The 18632-nt window shown below is 41.2% G+C and overlaps 1 protein-coding gene across 1 annotated transcript; it reads left to right on the top strand.

The window, feature by feature from the left end:
- Positions 1-11894: 11894 nt before the first annotated feature.
- KBTBD12 (kelch repeat and BTB (POZ) domain containing 12) lies at positions 11895-17592 on the top strand (the record flags this gene model as incomplete). The annotated part of the gene is made up of 3 exons (XM_009870178.1): positions 11895-12964; positions 13900-14170; positions 17442-17592. Coding segments are annotated over exons 1-3 (1492 nt in total), but the record flags the coding sequence as incomplete, so codon positions are not given.
- Between the last annotated feature and the right edge of the window lie 1040 nt (positions 17593-18632).

Here is an 18632-nt window from a genome sequence, read left to right as displayed (position 1 = left end):
CTGGTGAGTAGTTGACTTTGGGGGCTTCCTTCCACTTTCTTCCCTGCCCCCCCGCAAGATCACCTGAATTTGATGAAGGCTCTTCCATTTAAAAGACAGAAAGACCTACAAATTAAGCAACATCTAGCTCCTAATGTGTGAAACAGCAATTTGCATACATCATGGCAGCTGCTGAGTGGGTCCTTATTACCTCTGCTGGAGTGTTAATTTTGCCACAACTTTCTCATTTATTTAAATGAAAAAGCAGCGGGTGGCTGGCATGCTGTGTTATCTGTCAGGCAACCTGGGAATCAGGCTGACAGAGCCAGAAAGAGATTTCAGTTTCGGGGCACTGCAGGGGTGCTGCCCCTGGACTGGTGGTCGCAGACCAAGCTCAAGGTTGCTCTTGGTCTGCTCTGAAGGTCAGCACCCTAAGAAATGAATATGAGCAATGTTGTATTTGGACTGACATAAGAGAACAGATAATAGGATTAAACTGGAAATCTCTCTGTTTCTGTTTTTTCTCTCCCTATGTATCTGAACTGGCATTGGATATAATGGATATATGGATATAATATATGGATATAATAACCCAAATATCATTACTGATCCTAACCTAATAGAAACAGAATAGTTCCCATTTGCAGAGCACCTGGTGTAGTGTGGTCCAATCCCCCTGTCAGACTGCTCCAGCCCCGGCTCTCTGCCCGAGCATGAGGATGCCAAAGGTGCCCATGGGATATTTTGGGAGGGGGAAGCAGCTGTGGCAGTGGGTGTTGCCTGTACCATCACTGCTGCATCCAGCCGGGGAGAGCTTCTACACACAGCTGGTGCTGTGTGAATGAACGAACATCCCAGAACTACCCACGTGTGGGAAGGAAAGCGAATGTGAGATGTCAATCCCCAAAGGAGAGGCTGCCCCAGTCTCCAGGACAGAGGCTGAGGAGCTCTGGGAAGTGCTGAGCTGGGAGCAGTGAAGAACAGCGGCCACGCTGGGGGGTCACCTGTGAGCAGAGTCAAGCGTGAGGCTGTCCTCTTCTGAGCTATGCTGGTGTGCCACTGCTTAAGGACACGTCTGTAAAATGTCAGCAGAGAATGAGCCAGAGCAAAACTGCAGAACCACGGCAAGAGTGACAGAGGAGGTGAGTTTGTTTCTGCACATCATTGCAATGTTTCAGTGGCAGAAAATCAAAACCACATCCTGATACCACCCAGAACTGAGCTGTTGTAGGTCTCTTCTAAATTTCAGCTATAACTGACCGTGGCTGGCGGCTCTGCTCATTGCAAACCACAGCATAGCTTCACCTATGGACAATTTGCATGCCTCTGCCAGACAAAACAGGTTTTCTGCTTTTAGATGAACTGTAAATGTTGTTCATCTGTTCCAAAAATCTGTACTCAGAAAAACACACTCTTGGAAACTGGTCAGACCTTTTCCTAAAAAGAGGGTGTTTTACCAATAGGCGAATCACTAACAGTGGAGATTTAGAAGGGAACATCTTTGCTCACGCAACACCAGAATGTACTGCATGACTGGTGCTATGCAGAAATTGTTCTAAAGGATTAAATTCAACACATTTCCTGCATACTGATATATATTCATGTCAAACGTGTCTCTTCCGTCTCTGACACCTACTTCTTATAATTGTTTTAAAATACACTGTTAAAAGATCACCCATATGTTGTAGTACCACAAATATTCTTCCCTTTGCCATTAACTTAATGAAGTTCACCAAAAACTTTTGTCTTCACCCACTTCTGAGCCATTCATTTTTATAATTAAAATCACCATGACAACAGATAATGATATCAGAATGAAAGGATTATGCCTTAATTACATGAGGAAAGTGAAAACAGGCCTGTTTTACAGCGGAGAAAGCTTTTAAATATAGGATAAGTATCGGGGGCCTGATTCACTGCTGTGTTGCTCCATTTGTGTAATTACAAAGAGCTCCTGAGAGCTGCTCAGTGGTCACCCTGCTGTAAGATGGGGTGTCCTGGTTAATTTGGTTGACTAAATTAAAGAGAAATATCCAGAATTTCATGAGTAAGAAAAAGGAATTTGTCTTAAAAACATTAGTGTTTTGTGTTGTTTTGGAGTTTTTTTGATGAAACAGGGCTGTAATAGAAATTAGCTGAAGGAACACACCCATAAAGGAAACGTTATTATTATAGTAGTGGAGTGATTTCATATAAATAAAATTCATTACATAAACACTCCATGTTAACTATTACCATACTATAATTGTTCTATGTAACATGAGAGCAAAGCAATTTAGAAGATATGGTCCATTTTTATCACAGCTGTGGCATTTCATCAGTTCACTGTTCCATCTTGGCTTCTGTGAAAGCTATACTATCAGATTGGATATTTTTATTTCTAAGATAAAGCTGAACTTTTAATAGGAACAATCTGGGAGTTTAGACAATATATATCTTTGTAATCTGATCTATTGAATTTTCTGACATGAGTAAACTTGAATCACTTTGATTTTTTTTCCTAGTTGTGTTCACAAATGATACTAAATATGCTTTTTAAAGTTAAGTACATCCCAATTTTCCCCTTAAAAAAACCCCAAACCAATATTAACAGTTGAACATTCCTGAATACTCCCTCTGTGGCTTTTGGAAAAAACTCTGTAATAAAACCATCAGACTAAAAATCCGGCTAAGGAAATACATTTCATTTTCAATTTTCTCAGATGCTATTATGATCAATCAACCAATTAGTACAGCAAATAAATAAATTAATGCAATTTTAAAAGGAACATTCTGAAAACCTCTTAATGTCTTTCTCAACTAAAAGTACAGGCTCAACATTAATAAATTTTATAACCCGCAATTTTTCTTAATCTTTTTTTCCCATATATGCTTAAACATATGTAGATATAATCAGTGTATTACAGCCCTCTATTCCTCTTTAATTTAAAGAATACAAGATCTGCAGCTAATGTAAATCAGTATGGCCCCACTATTCTGGACCAATTTAGTGGATCTGTTTTTGATTTACAGCAACACAAGAAGACAGTCAAGACTTACGTCTGATTAAAATACAGAGATAACTCACTTGATCAGGAATCTTTACTTTACACTCCACTTCAGCTCTTTGTGATCTAGCAAGGGCAGGAGAAATAGTTTGTGGAAATTCTTCCCAGCCTTGGTTTTGAGAGTGACTTGTGAGCTTGGTGACAGCATCTCCTATGGTTTGGTACCCAGACCCCAGCAGCAGGTGGCAGTCGGTCTGATCACCATTACCTATGCTGGAGCTGCTCCAGCTGCCCAGAAACGTCGGTGGTATGGATGTGCCCAGCTGTGTGCACCTGGCAAGGTCTGGAGAGGGGGATGACAAAATTCTTTGGGTGGGCCACCAACTCGAGCAGTGGCTGTGCCTTCCCACAGAGGAGCCTGCTGCTGTTCAGCGCTGGCAGGCGGTGGGCTAGGCAGTGTGCTGGCAGGGGAATGGAGGGTGGCACTGGTGCCAGTTGCTGTGTCCTAATGTGCCCCTGTGCCTGACATTAAAGCAGCTCCTGGTCCCAGCCAGGAGCCCAGTGTGGGCTATTTATAGCCCTGGCACCTCATGGCTTGCCAGAAGCTCCGTGCTGCTCCACGAGATCTCCCCTTCCCTCTCCCACACATTCTCACAGGCACCTGCCGCTCACAGTGTTGGAAAGGTACGTTTAAATTCTTTCCCTGCTCAGACGAGGAAAGAGAGGGGAGTTTGGCACTGAGATGGGGATGGGCAACGTGGATGTGTCAGGGCCAGGCTGCTTTGGGGTCCTGCTTTGGTGCGGGGGTGCTTGAACGTGTGTCGAGACTGGAGAAGGAGCCCCTACGCAGAAGTGCAGGGTCAGCTCCAAGGCAGCTACGTGATGGGAGGGCTGTAGGACACATAGTTGGTGCCAAAGTTGAAGTCCCCCTATTTCCTTACAGCACCTGATGTCTAGTTCATAAAAGAAATACATGAAATTAATTACAAAATTAGGATGAGAACCCTCAAATGATACAAAACCTGGTGTCTGTTTGCTGCGATATGAGGTTTGCCAGCAGTGTGGAAATAGGGGCAGCCTGCAGATGCAGAGGTTTCTGTGTCTGTGGTCTGTACAGGGTGGGCTTTTTGTGCTTCCACAAGCCTGCAAACACCGAGACTTGCTTCCAGTAAGGAACTTTGGAGAAGCTCTTGCTTCTTCCATCAAAGTATCTCTGCATGCGTGGGACTGATCCGTACCATCAAGAGGCTGAACGTTTTTAATATAAAGGATCAGTGGGGAATGCGGATTTAGTGGATATTAAACATGTGCGTTGGTGCAGGGGCCATGTTGAAGGTGATGCTGTGTCGCTGCTGGGAATTTTATATTGAATGTGGACATAAACAGATATTTGCTTGGTAGTGATTTAAATTGAAACTAGAGAAATTTATGGGGAAGACTGGATTCAAACAGCAGCCAATGAAATGCCGACATGAAGTTATACGGGTGTACAGCTTGCAATTTTTTTTAATTTCACTGCTGAGTGACAGGGATGTTAGACCTTTTACTCAGTAGTGTTTGCTCACCAAACAGATATGTACTTCAGAGTTTTATGTAAATTTTAGCCATTAGAGTTCATAACCTTCTCTGTTGTAAAAATGCAAGCAGAGTCCAGTTTGGACCATGCTATTAAATTACTTTAGTTGTGATATAGTCCAGTTTACGTTGTATGATGTAATTTTTGCAGAAAGTAAGCCTTTCCTATACTCGCCAGTATGGTTAGATAGCTGCAAAAAGAGAAACCTCAAAGACCTTTGCCAGGCTGCTTAAAGAACTACTGAAATACATTTTAGAAATCCATTTTCTTTCTGCTGGCATCTGTCATTGGGTGTGTAAAAGAACTTGTGCATCTTCCTTCTGTGAATGAGCACTTTGCCATTTCAATTACTTTTGATACGTAAGAAAAACGATCTGCCCATGTGAACCGTAAAAGAAACGGTCACTGTATGAATATATTTAGCTTCTATTCTTCCCATGCAATTAATGCACATAATTTGCTCGGACTGGGATTTGTTTATAAGCGTTTGTTTGTGAACAGAGCCACATCCATTTTCTGCTTAAATCGTAGGATTCTTTCGACTGACTTCACCGAGCTTTGAACCAGAGTAAGATTAAGGTCAGGTGAAGGCATATTTGAAAAGATGGCCCACAAGGTCTTTCATTTTCAGCTGCTTTGATTTTTTTCATGAATCTATAACCGTTTAAAGAAAGAAAAAATGCCTCATATTTGCTGAGATAGGATCAATATTAATCCAATCCCACATCTAGGCCTCTGTCCTGGCAGTAAACGGAGCTCAAACTGTCAAGTCTTTCCAGAATCATAAACTACCCAAAGGCTTTGAAAACTGATCAAAGCGTCTTCAGGTCTCCAATGGTCAAACGTGCTCCCATACACAGCTTCTGAAGCTTTGCATTCTGCTTAAAATCTCACTGTTAGGTGTCAAGCCGCTTCTACACAAAGAGCCTTGTTGAGTCCTGTCTTATTTTTATTTTAAATTAAGAGCAACGAAATGAGAAAGAAAACAAATAAGCCACTGCAGAAAATACAGGCTGGAGACCACTGTGGTCTCTGCTGGCAGTGGGATGTTGGCAGCAGCAGGGATGCTGTGATGCACGTGAGGGAACACAACACTGCCACAACGGTCTATGTCTATTGTAGCAGCTTGTAGGTGAGCCGCCTGTCTTTCTGCAGCGAGAGCCACTTTTTTTACACCACTTGCAGACCGTAACTGGCTAAGAAAGCCCCCGTGAGCACATCCGCTAGCACTGTCCCAGCAGGAGCTCACCCATGCTTGGTTATCATGAGACATCAGGCTGCCTTGACTCAGGCTCCTCAGTATGAGATGGCATGTAAAAACAAGGCAAAGTGCCACAGGGACTGAGGGGGGAAAGTAGTTAAAATCTCTCTCAGAAGGATTGTCATACTTTATCTTATATAGGCCAGTGACATAATTTGATTTGTAGTGTTCACAGTTTCAAAACCTCAAAATTTCTTCTTCTCTGCCAGCAATAAATCGAGATCACCTGAGACATACCCACTGTGGACTGATCCTGGGAGATCGATAGGGCTGAGCAACGAAAGTTCTCTCTCTGACTTTAATGGGATGGAGAGTATGTTTTCTGGCAAATCTTTTAAAACTGCCTAAGCAATTTAAGAGTGAAGTTTTACCTTTAAATATGATGTCAACACTTCAGTTCCTAAATTGCACAGTGAGCTTAAGTAGAACTTGGACTTTCAACTTAAGTAGATGCCTTTGAAAACCTGAAAAATCCTAAATCTCAAAGTAATGAGCAACTGACAGAATATAGAAAACTTCAGATGAGGTACCTTGGCTCCTTGTAGTTATGGTGATGCTTGAGATACATCCAGATGCTAAATGTCCCATTGTTGCAGAGAGAACCTATTAGAGATACTTACCTGTATGCCCTCTCAAACCACATAGACATAAATTTCCTACGAAGAATTGGATGTTCTCCCACTTAATGCTCTCCCAGAAGTTTGTATACTTCATCTGAACAGAATGGTTGAAATTAATTAAAGAGTAATATCTAAGTCAAAGCAAGAAAATAAGTTTTCTCTGATCTTTTCAGCACAGATCTCTAGCCATGGACTAGAAATGCTTCCCAGGCTGACCACCCATAACTATTCTTTGAATCTGCTTTTTCAGCCAGTTGGGTATCTAATTTGTGTTAAGTCAGTTGATTTAATCACCATTTGTTTCTAATGATATCTTGTAGGACCATATCAGTAACTCCACTGAAGACAAAGTATCTAATTTATCCCCTGAAAAAAATGAAAATTAGATTGTATTGACACAATTTATTCTTGATAAATACGTGTTATAGCTGCTTTTATCACCTCAGTACCCTCTATATTCTGATAATTCAGTCATGTAGTAATTTCTTCCAGCATCTTTCTAGGTATCAGAATTAAGAGAATAGTTTATATTATCCTATAGATATAGGAATAACTATGATTCCCTGGAAGCTTCCTTTCTATATCCTATTCTATCTTTTCCTTATATCAAGATTAGCATTATTATTTGCCCTTCTCCAGCACTGCAGGCTCTTTTGCATAGTTTAAAATCTTGATCTGAAATGCCACCAGAGCCTTCATAATTAAACCCTGAGATTATAACATTATTATCATCTGGGTACTGATTTCTGCCTCACTGTGGCTGTCAGCCAAATGTCATAATGCATACAATTAACAGATTTGCTTCTCAGCTTACTGATAACAAAGGAAGCACAAATAATTCATGGGCAGAGGCACCGGTTCTTTGATGTGACTGAACTCTGATCCTTTCAGCACCTGAAGGGAGGCAGGCTGAAGACAGGGCAGCCTCATTAAGGCAAAGAAAAAGAAGGAAAAAAAAGAAAAGCAGAGGAGGAAGAGGAGGATGCAGGAGGTGCCCCACGCTGGGTGCTGTGACCTCTTCTGGGCCAGGTCTTGCAGCTCCCACCCTCCCACCACGGCGCGGAAAAGAGGAGGTTCCTTGGGGCTGCGGGAAAAGACAAGAAAAATCTCTGTCCCAGACAAAAATACAGACAAAATAACATCTCTAATTACAAAGTAGCTTTTTTTTTTTTTTCTTTTCCCAGGGGTTAAGGGAAATTCCTGATGAGATACTTCCATTTGGTTTACAGTCCCTCTGCATTGGGGCAGTTCAAAGAGGCTCAATGTAACTGAGAATTGAGGACAGCATTTATTTATAGTTTGATAGCCTCATAAAAGCTGTAGAGCTGAGCTCACAGCAGTGTGCTTATTTATGTTTTGAACTGCTTATGCAGCACCCTACTGCCTTGCAAAATGTATGCTGTAGCTCCTGCATAAAATTATATATGACTCTTCATAAGTTTCATGACACAAAGGCAAAAAAAAAAGTGAAATTAGACTAACAAAACAGCTGATATACAAATTAAAGTAGCAGCTAAGACTGGAGGAAAACTAACAGTCCAGCTCTGAAATACAGTAACATCAAATGAAGATTTGCACCTGAATCAATTTTCACAACAGAAGCAAAAAATATCCAAAATCTCTGAATAAGGCAGTAACTCTGATTGCAGCTCATGGTGACATTACAAAGGATTTGAGCTTTGCACTAGAGATTTTATAATGACAACCCAGCCTCTGGCACAATCTCGCTGTAGTGCCTCATCGCAAATTATATATGTATCACATTTATCCTTCCTTTTAATATCAATGCACCGTCTTCTTTTCCCTGTAACCCAGAGGGGAAAGCAAGGCAGCACCGTTTCATTATTGCCCTTTCATAGTCTTTCCAGTGATATAAAGGAGAATATTAATATCCTTCCAATGATCTCACCTTAACACTGCTAAAAGCCAGGAGGCAGGTGACAAGTTTGTAGCTAATGCACAAGGATGACTTTCTGAAGTTAATGAAAGGATTCCACCCCGGATTTCCATCCTGTTTTCTTTCTAACCATTTAACTTGAGTTTCCTCAGCTGCAGGATGGAGGAAGTAGGCTTACAAGTCAACAGCCCTATTTTAGTCAGGAGCTTGGTGTGCTATCAAAATAGGGAGATGATGAAGATGCCTTCTTCTGAGGAAAAGCAAATACTGTCTCCTTGAACATATAAGGAAACCAAGTTCTGCCTATAGCTCTGGCTGGGGAAGGCAGCGCGGCTGTGCAGAGCTCCGTGGGGTGGCTGAAGGGAACTTCGGAGGCTTGCAGGTGATCCTGATGGCGAGGAGGAGACTCCTTGCACAATTCAGCCCAAAGTGTGAGGTGATGGTTGGGTACGGACCAGCTCCAGGAGAGGTGAAGCCACACCACCTACCACGCACAGCTACTGCACACAGCTCTGTTGCTGCTCCTGGGGAGGGTGCCCAGAGCTGTCCTGCCGGCTTTGTGGCTGGCAGAGGAGACCACCTCACAGCAGGTGAGAATGTCCAGTGCCATTTGTTGTCTGAGTACCGGGTGCAGGGTTTATCCATCAGTTAATTTGTGCCTGAGCTATGTGATGCTTCAAGATCCCTATTGCTAATGTCTTAATGATGAAAGAGAAGGGGAAAGGGCTGTGAGCATGTTGTGCCAGATATCCTAATGACTGGCAAATGAACACATAAAATTCACAAATCTGCTGATCAGTGTAATCAAAGACAAAGTGTTGCTCATAAGAAAGCTAAATTAGCAGTGAAAGAAAACTTAAAGGTGACCAGCAAAGGAAGTGAAATCACAGCTCAGCTCTACACATTGCTTCCTCCTGATCAGCACAAATGTCTGGGCAAGATGATGATGATTAATCATCTCACTTGTTCTTCACATTAAAAATGCACATTTTGTCCATTATGGAAAAGCTGGAGGATGTGTGAAGCTCTGACATCACAAAAGAGAAGGGAGAGAAGTTGATAATTTTGAAGAAAACCCCTGGTTAGTCAGATTGCTAAACAGCATTGGAGCCTTGGTGGTGGTTAGCACTTTCATCCAGCCAGAGAGTGAACAACCTGGTTAGAGATAGCACGGCTCTTCTGCCTTAAGATATGTGTGATTGTAATACATGATATGCAGTGCAGTTCTTTTATCAAAATGCAGTGAAGATCAAATATTACAAGGTGATAAAATAGCACAAGGGAAAACAATAAACTGGCATCTAACTATCATGTGGGATTAAAAAAGAAGAACATTTTCTATCTCATAAAATGCTGTTAAAACTGCTCCAGAGTTAGTCGATGCTGGATTAAGATCTATGCTTTCTCAAAGGCAGTATTTCATTTTAATGTAACCAGAAAAATAGATAAGAAAGTTTTAGATTTGGGAAATGCCAGAATTTTATTTTTTGTACTAAACTTCATGTTCTGATTTTTACAAGTACCATAAGAAGAACTCCGAGCTTGGCCCACGTTCAGACTCTGAAGTTAATGTTTTGTCTTCCAAATCCATTTTTAAAATCTGGTGATAACCTAGATTCATTTCTCAGATGTGTTGCTTCTAGTTCCAAGTTTGGAATATGGAAAGAATTGATAAAATCAAGCAAATGTAAGTCTTTAAGCATGTCTGGCTTTTAGTTTAGCACTCAGAGTAAGGAATCTGTGTAACTTGCTAAAACAGAATGATGACTACTTCCAAAAACAATTGAACAGCTAAAAGAGTAGGTCTGAGACTGATTATATAGCTGTAGATTTTCTTTTCATCTGGGAAATAACTATGTGGGTTTTTTTTTAAAAAAAAAAAAATCTGTCTATCCAGATATGTAGATAAATCTGGACTGTTTGAGAAAATACTTCTAGGTGGATTTTAAAGCATTTCATGTACTCTTTTTTTTTATATTGATATGTATTTTTAAATGAAGCTAAGACTATTCTTTGTGCTTCCAGAATTTGAGTTCGATCTCTCACACAGGACTCCGATCCTGCAAATATTTAAGCTGGTGAGGAATGTTATTAATTTGAATAGTCCCATTAAGCAATTCACAGCTTGTTTACAGGGTGTTTCAAGCATGGTTATACTAAAGCTATAGGACTTGTTTGTGTGTTGGTATCCCTCAAGAGATGGGTGGATGTCAGCTCCACCACTGTACCTCACTTGTGCGCCTTCTGATCTGGGAGCCTGAGAGGTTCAGTAAAGCTCCCCCCACCACCTCAGAAAACCCAGAAATGGGACTACGAATTTCCTTCTTTTTATCCCACAATTAAAACAAGAGGGTGTATGTAAATAATCACAATTTACTTAAAAATCTTATTTGAGGTTACAGTAAGTGGAACCAAAACTCTGTGAATCTGCAGAACTTTAGCATCCTGCTGAGAAGCGGGAGGACAGCTTGAAAGCTGGCCCCTATTTACTAATCCTTTATTTATCCCGAAACAAATCAGTGGCAGCTCTGTAACAAGAGTGACCTACACTTAGGTGTGAAAAAGTAAAGAATCTGGCCAGACTGAGTTGCTTCCTACCCATCCTGCCACTGTAGTTCAGGGGCAGAAGCTGTCACTGCCCACAACAGGATCTAAACTCTCTCAGAGAGAGCTACGAGTTAAGTGGGCCACAACGGGCCAGAGACAAATCCATTGGTAGAGGCAGCAGTTTCCCAAATACTTTGCACATGGCTTCTGAATCAAACCTACCCTGCAAGCTGAGTATCAAACATCCACACCTACGCTTATGCTTCTGTGAAATGCCAGTGAACTGGGTTGTACTAGGGGCTTTATTTCCCACCTGCTTTGCAGACCTCTACATCTCTGTGCAAACGAATGAGAGAAGCAAATCGAACGTTTTTTCCATTTTCATAGGCTTGTAAAACCCTTTCCTGAAGTCTCTACTTAGGCATAACTCCTGATTTGAGAGGACTTGTGGGCACTGAAAAAGCACTGCTCCATTGCAGCTGTCTAACCAAAGGGGCTGTTGAGAATACAAGGTGCTTTCATCATCTGAGCAAGGACTAATATCCTTCAGGGGCATGAGAGGCAAAGCTTGAATGGCCAAGTAACTAATGGCCTGACCTAGAGTCTATTAAAGTCAGTGTAAATCTTTCCCTCAATTTTAATAGGCTTTGGATTAGGGTCAGGGAAAGAAGGGAGAAGGCAACAGAAAAAGACTGGTTTACAGGGAAGCCTGTAAGGGATTCTTTAAATAATTACAGAACTGGAGGGGAAGGTTATTGGATATTGAATATCACTTAAAGTGTTGGTCTTATTTTTTTGTGTCTTGAAGGCCTTGAGCCTGAGACCTCACCATAATTTTACATACTTTTTATTTGTTACTAATTTATGTCACACCTTAAAAAAGTTACTAGCTTGAGATATTAACAGCAATATTCATTTGCCCAGTAATTTCTTCTTATTGGACAATGCTATGCTTCTACCTGTAGCAACATTCCTGATGAAGACCTTGAATTCAGAGATTTGAAACCAGGGAGTCTGGAGATCAACCATGGATCATAAGGCCGAGGAGAAAAGAAGGCAGCGCCATAGCTTGACTTTGCTGGAACAAGTAAAGAGAATGAAAGAATCAACTGAGATAATTGATGTTGTCCTCGTTGTAGAAGGTGAGAAATTCCCGTGCCATAAGGTGGTGCTGGCTGCCTTCAGTCCCTATTTCAAAGCCATGTTTACCTGTGGCTTGGTTGAATGCTCGCAGAGAGAAGTGGTGCTCTATGACATCTCTGCAGAGAGCGTGTCTGTAATACTCGACTACATGTACAGTGCAGATTTGCACCTCACTAACGAGAACGTGCAGACTGTTGCACTCGCTGCATATTTCATGCAGATGGAAGACATCATCAGTGTGTGTCAGAAATACATGATGGACCATATGGATGCTTCAAACTGTGTGGGCATCTACTACTTTGCAAACCACATTGGGGCAGAAGATTTATCTGATCAAGCGAGGAAATACTTATATCAGCATTTTGCTGAGGTGAGCTTACAGGAAGAAATACTAGAGATTGAATTCCAGCAGCTGTTGACTCTCATAAAATCAGATGATCTGAATATTTCCAGGGAGGAAAGCATTTTGGATCTCGTCATTAGATGGGTCAAGCACAGCAGAAAGTCACGTGTAGAGCACCTTATTGAGCTCCTGAAGCAAGTGAGACTGGTACTTGTCAGCCCTTCCTTTCTTGTGGAAGCCCGGAAAAGGAACACGATGATCCTATGCAATTCAGAATGCAACGATATGTTTGAGGAAGCACTGGAAACCATCAAATTATCGAGCCGCCCTTCTCTCAGCCTGCGCTACGGCATGGAGACTACTGATCTCTTACTCTGCATTGGCAACAATTCCTTCGGCATTAGGTCAAGACACGGTAGCTATGCAGATGCCAGTTTTTGTTATGCTCCTGCAACAAGGAAGACTTACTTCATTTCCTCTCCAAAGTATGGAGAGGGTTTAGGATGTGTTTGCACTGGCATTGTCACTGAGAAAAATGATATTATTGTGGCAGGCGAGGCAAGCGCTGTCAAAATGTCTAGACAAAAGACCAGGAACATCGAAATTTATAGGTGTGTACTGTGTGGCAGAAAATACTTAATTATTTAAAATTCGTAAATCCAAATAATGTTTCTGGGGACAAAAAAAAAGGACAGTGTTCTTTATCTGAAAGTTTTCCTAGAGATTTTGATCACTCTAATCAATTTGTCACAATTTATCTCCGTAGCAATGAATTATATACATGCAACCAAATCTTGATGCCTTTTCTCCTGAAAGAAGGAGGATTTACTGTGGAGGCATCTCTGTGTAAATGAGCTTAATTAAATCTACATTGATGAATATGGACTTTCTATTCTCCTTACTCAAATCTCAAGGTTTTCCTAGGGTACTCTTTCCTAAGTCATTAGCAGAGAGAAGTAAGTCGAGTGAATGACCCAGGAAGTTCAGTTAGACAGAGAAAACACTTCCCTGTTGATGTTGATGAGAGTACTTCAGAGATTAAAGGATAATGATTGATACCTTTAAACCCTCGCTCTGTTTTTACACGTCTTTTTCAGATGCATCCATTTTAAAGGAAACCAGACATTTTCTGGATTAAAGTTGAAATTTAAAAATAGTCTGAATGTTTTCAAATAGAGATGCCTAAATTTAAGGAAATAAAGTCACACTGAAGCTGATGAAGTGGCCTTATCTTCAGCAGTGTTGAGCTCTTGCTCTTCACACTAACTGTGGTGGAAACTGTGATTGAGCAGCACATGCAGAAATAAAGGATTTCTTACCTTAATTAGGGTCATATATCTTTGAAAGGATGCCTAGCATTTCTCATACTAGAAATGCTTGATCTTGCAAATGTTAGGCTCAATTTTATAGCTTATGAAGGAGAAAACTTGTCTTGTCATTGTAGCGTTCTCTGAATAACCATTGATGATGAAGAGGGTAACATTTCGAAGCAAAGTGATGGGACCTCAGTGAACCAGGGCATTTACCACTTTGGAATTTCCTACAGATACTACCAGCGAGGAAACCAGTTTTGGCACAGCCTGTGCACCACTGAGCTGCGTGAACTCTACGCGCTGGGCACTGTCCATAATGATCTCTATGTAATAGGAGGGCAAATGAAAGTGAAAAATCAGTATCTGGTCACAAACAGTGTGGAGAAGTACTCGATGGAGCAGGGCAAGTGGAGAAGCATAGCGCCACTTCCAGTGCCATTAGCCTGCCACCTGGCAGTGACGGTGAAGAACAAGCTCTACGTGCTGGGTGGATGGACACCACAGGTGAAGAAATTTGTCAAGTTATTTTGTTTTGTTTGTTTACTAACTAGCAGAGCTGTGCTTGGCTTCTCTCGTGTAGTTTTGTGGTGCTTCTTGCACAGGAAAAGTGCATCAGTGATGACAGAAGAATAAATTGCTCACGTTCCTCTGATTAAACATCTTTCCGAGGAAAACTAAACAAGGTGAAGAGGAATAATATCCATCTTATGCCATCCTCACTGTAAATACCACCTTCAGAAAGAGTAGCTGTTTTATAGAGACCCGTACAGTGAGCTGGAGTTTAAAAGACATCTCCTGTGTCGACATGGGTTCCCTTTTAAGTGGCTACTGGGTTAAACGCCTTATTTTTTGAAAAAAAAAAAACCAACGATGATGAACCTTGAAATAACTATGATGATATTTAGTACTGATTTGGGAGCTTTTTGTCATGACAGAGTGTGAAAAATGGATTAACTTCAGCCTTTCCTTACATATTATCTTCTTTATTTTTCTAGGTATCAGTAAATAATGGTATTTAAATCATATAGGGGCCCTTAGCTGAGCCTTGCCTTCAGGAAGTATGTACATTGGTGAATTTCAGGGATAGATTTATATCTGAAATTTAAAGTTCACTGCAATTTCTCAGGAAATTTTCTTAGTTAACTCATGTTCATTTGTTTGATTTTCATTATATTTTAAATGAGAAGTAAAAGCATTGTCTGGAAAGCAGATTGCTTTAATCAGTCTGTTTGCTTCAGTTGCACTGCTTGGCTGTGCAAACTTTTACTCTGAATTTTCAGCAGGGCCACAGATACCATGTTCAGTAGCACAGGGAATATACAGAACCTGTGCTACAGCAAAGGTGAACGTCAGGAGCAGTGCTTGCGCTCTCCAGTTGCTCCCAATGTGAAAGATCTTTTTTTTAGAACATAGTCCATTCTTATTTACTGCTCAGTGCAGTATAAATTTGAGCATGAAACCCCACATTTATTTTACAAGGAAGTGGAACACCTGTAATCCTTACTGCCGACAGCAATGTGTCCAGACTGTCATCACCTCTCAGTCAGTTGTGTTCTCTTGAAATAAATTGGTGTTGAAAGTATTTAAAAGTGAGATGTATTCAGCAAACAAGATTTCCACCTCTAGATGTTTTGAGTGCAGTCATCCCCAAAGGAGACAACACAGAGATCAGAGAGTATTTCTAGTACTGAAAAGATTGAGCAAGGATACCTTCTTAAAAGAATTAAAATATGAAAACACTTAATATAGAAACAATGTGTCTGTAAAAGCACTTGAGCTGAAAGATATGTTATATCACAATGATAGAGGTTGAACTCAGCCAACCAGCTTTGTCTTTCTTAATAGCTGTCCAGAACAGATTGTAAGGGGAAAAGTGGCTTAGAGTCATAAGACAGGAATATTGAGCCAAGAATGGGGTTTTTTAAAAAATACGGGCACCTTAAAAACACCTGAAGTGGATACCTGCTGACCTATACTATCAGCAACAATGCATGGGAGTCTGAGTTTATGTAGAGAGAGGCTTGAGATGGGCATAATAACATGAACTGATTAAAAACCCTGGCTTTGTGAGATTGGGGCATACCGGAATAGATAGAACAAACCAGCTAAAGCTCTCAAAGAAATGCTCTAAGACCCGCTCTGCACAGTGCAAAATTCTTCGGGTACTGTCCATCTCCCACGCTCGCCTGTCCCTGCAGTGCCGATACGTGTGGGTCTGCCGTGGGCACGCTGCCAAAGCAAATGCCTCCGTGGAGCCGGGGGTTGTCCCTGTGCTGGAGCAGCACTGAATGTTCTGTCAGTCCTCAGCAGATACCCACAATGCAGCGTTGACAGAGCGCCCTAAATGCATGTGGCCATTACAGGGCAGAGATAAATACATGTTCCCTTCCCACTCGGGCTTTGCGATTGAAACGAGACAAGAGAAAGTCAAGCCAGGACATAAAATGACAGCTTAGGAGGGCAAGGGCTTGTCTGACGGTGGCATTGCTCCAGCTCAGTGTTCGTCTAGCCTCACTATGCCAAAGGGAGTGAAAACCCCAAGAGACTCCAGCTGTGCTAAGCAGGGGCTCTTAAAGTAGAAGAAAGTGTTTGGTGAGGCTGAGGTGAAGGTTTCAGACTATTGAGACGGAGAGGAGGGCTGCTGGATGTTATGTTTTCTGTGCGTAAAGAGCATAACTCTGAGGTGAATGTTGCCACAAAAATGAGCTAGGATGTGAATCTACAGCTTGTTGAATGCTGCCTGCTCCTAAGTATATCCTTACTTTGTGTTGAAAATACATAGCTTACCCCTCTTTGAGTGAATAAATTAGTGTTTCATAGCACAGAGAAAGGGTATGCCCCTGGGCACATACAGGGAGTAACCAAGGGACTGTATATTTACTTTCTAGTTTGCCTCCTACTATCTTGCCTGTGACATTGCTGTTGGAAAGGTCTTTTGGGCAAGAAATATAGCAAGCAAAGCAAGAACACATATAACACCATCACAAGTAAGCAAAGCAGTTCTCACTCTGTCTATGTGAAACCTTTCATCCCAAAATATTTCAGGATCCTTCCCCCACAGCCCACTGCTTGCATTCAAGGATGTTGTACGCAGAAAACATAATCTGAGTGAGTTCTCTGCACCATACGAGACAGGCAGAGAAAGGAGAAGATGATTAGAGAGAACAAAAGGAGTAGGAGTGAGTATAAAAAGAGTGTTATGGAAGCAAAGATACAGTGGGGGATTAAGAGCTTATTATGAAAACTATTGAAAAAGAAGTTACAGCAGTTGAACAACATTACTCTGGTTAGGCTGACTAAATAAACATGCAAATTATCTGAGGATAAGTCATGTATACATACAGGCTTGAGAAAGGACAGCAAAGTACCTCACTGTATGGTCTGAGGAACAGTGAGAATAGATTACAACCTTTAGCAGAAAAAAAATGTCACGTAGAATGGTTTTCCCTCTATTACTACTAGAACTTTACAGCCGCCTTGTGAAAGAGGTACGTTCTGATAGAGCTGGGCTTATAAGTGTAATATTATTACCCAAATCCTCAGCCTTATTGCTGCAGAATATAGATGCCCTCTTATTCGTCTGCCTTCCACAGTGTACTCCCAGCCGCAAATCATGGGTGCTGTTAAGCCCTAGTGAGTATGAATCACTTTGCAGCTATAATTGATGTGTTTATGTTATTTATCTGCTCAACTGTCTGCTGTGATTAATTGCATGCAGGCATGTGCAAAGGGCTCCAAATGTTGTATTATTATATGGCTGTCATATTTCATGCAGATGGATCTGCCTGACGATGAGCCGGATCGATTAAGTAACAGAACGTTTCGGTACGACCCAGGCCAAGACAAATGGACAGAAGGCGCGCCGATGAAGTACTCCAAATATCGCTTCAGCACAGCCGTAGTCAACAGTGAGATTTATGTCTTGGGTAAGAGGAAATAGATTTTTAGCAGATAGTACCATGACTTTTTCTTCTTTCCAGCAATTTGCCTCTGCAAAGTGAAATATCGTAGGACAAATTATGTTAAACTAAATGGAGAGTGTTTTTCTGTTTTTTCCCCATATAATTCCTTTTTTTCTCAGTTCGTGTAGATTAAATTAAGTTAACATTTAGTGGTCTGGGTTAACATAACAAAGACTTTTTAAACTACTTTTCTTTGGAGTATCAGTGCATGCTATAAATAATAACGAATTTTAAGGATTGTGTAGAGAAGCCTTGTTAGCACTACTTCAGTGGTGAGCAGTGAAAAGCTAAGGAGCATACCCAGCATCGTGAAGGAATTGCATAGGGAAAAAGAGAAAGATGTCCCAGTCAAAACCAACATTATTTGTGGATTCTGATAAAATTCAATGAAAGATTCTCTTCCACCCACCTCAACGCAGTGCATTTTTTTTTAAATCTATATCTTTCATTTTGTCATTTTTTGATTGACTCTTCTCAATTTGTTGTTTTAAAACAGATTTTGACTAAAAGTTTTAAAACTGATGTGAAAGTGTTCAATGATCTCCTACCCTGAAATGATCCCCTACCCTGAAATGATTCCCATCCATATCCTCCGTTCTGCAGTTCAACCATAACATGACTTTTTGCTTCATGGCCCCATCCTAAACTCTGCCCAAGTCAACACAAAGAACATCACCTATTTCTGAACACTAACAAACACATTAGAATGTGGCAAGCAAGGGATTTTTCTGAAGAGAAAATGATGATGTAAGGCAGAGGAAGACAGATGGAGAAGAAAAGGCATTGTAGGCAACGATATGCAGAAAAAGTTGAAAGGAGCATCTTGGAAGGGGAATAGGAGCCATAAAGGTGTCTAAGTGATGAAGAGAAGGATTGTAGATATGTGTATGACTGGAAGTTCTTGAAGTGGAAAAAAAGTTCATAGTCAGTCCGCAGGTGGGCTGTCAGTTATTCATGCCCTTCCATGCTCCTGTGGTCTCACGGGCAGCATCGCACACGAAGAA

This window comes from Apaloderma vittatum, unplaced genomic scaffold, assembly GCF_000703405.1.
Source record: "Apaloderma vittatum isolate BGI_N311 unplaced genomic scaffold, ASM70340v1 scaffold15640, whole genome shotgun sequence".
NCBI classification, from domain to species: Eukaryota; Metazoa; Chordata; class Aves; order Trogoniformes; family Trogonidae; genus Apaloderma; species Apaloderma vittatum.
Note: the sequence above shows the minus strand (reverse complement) of the source record. Positions and strands in the feature narration are given on the sequence as shown.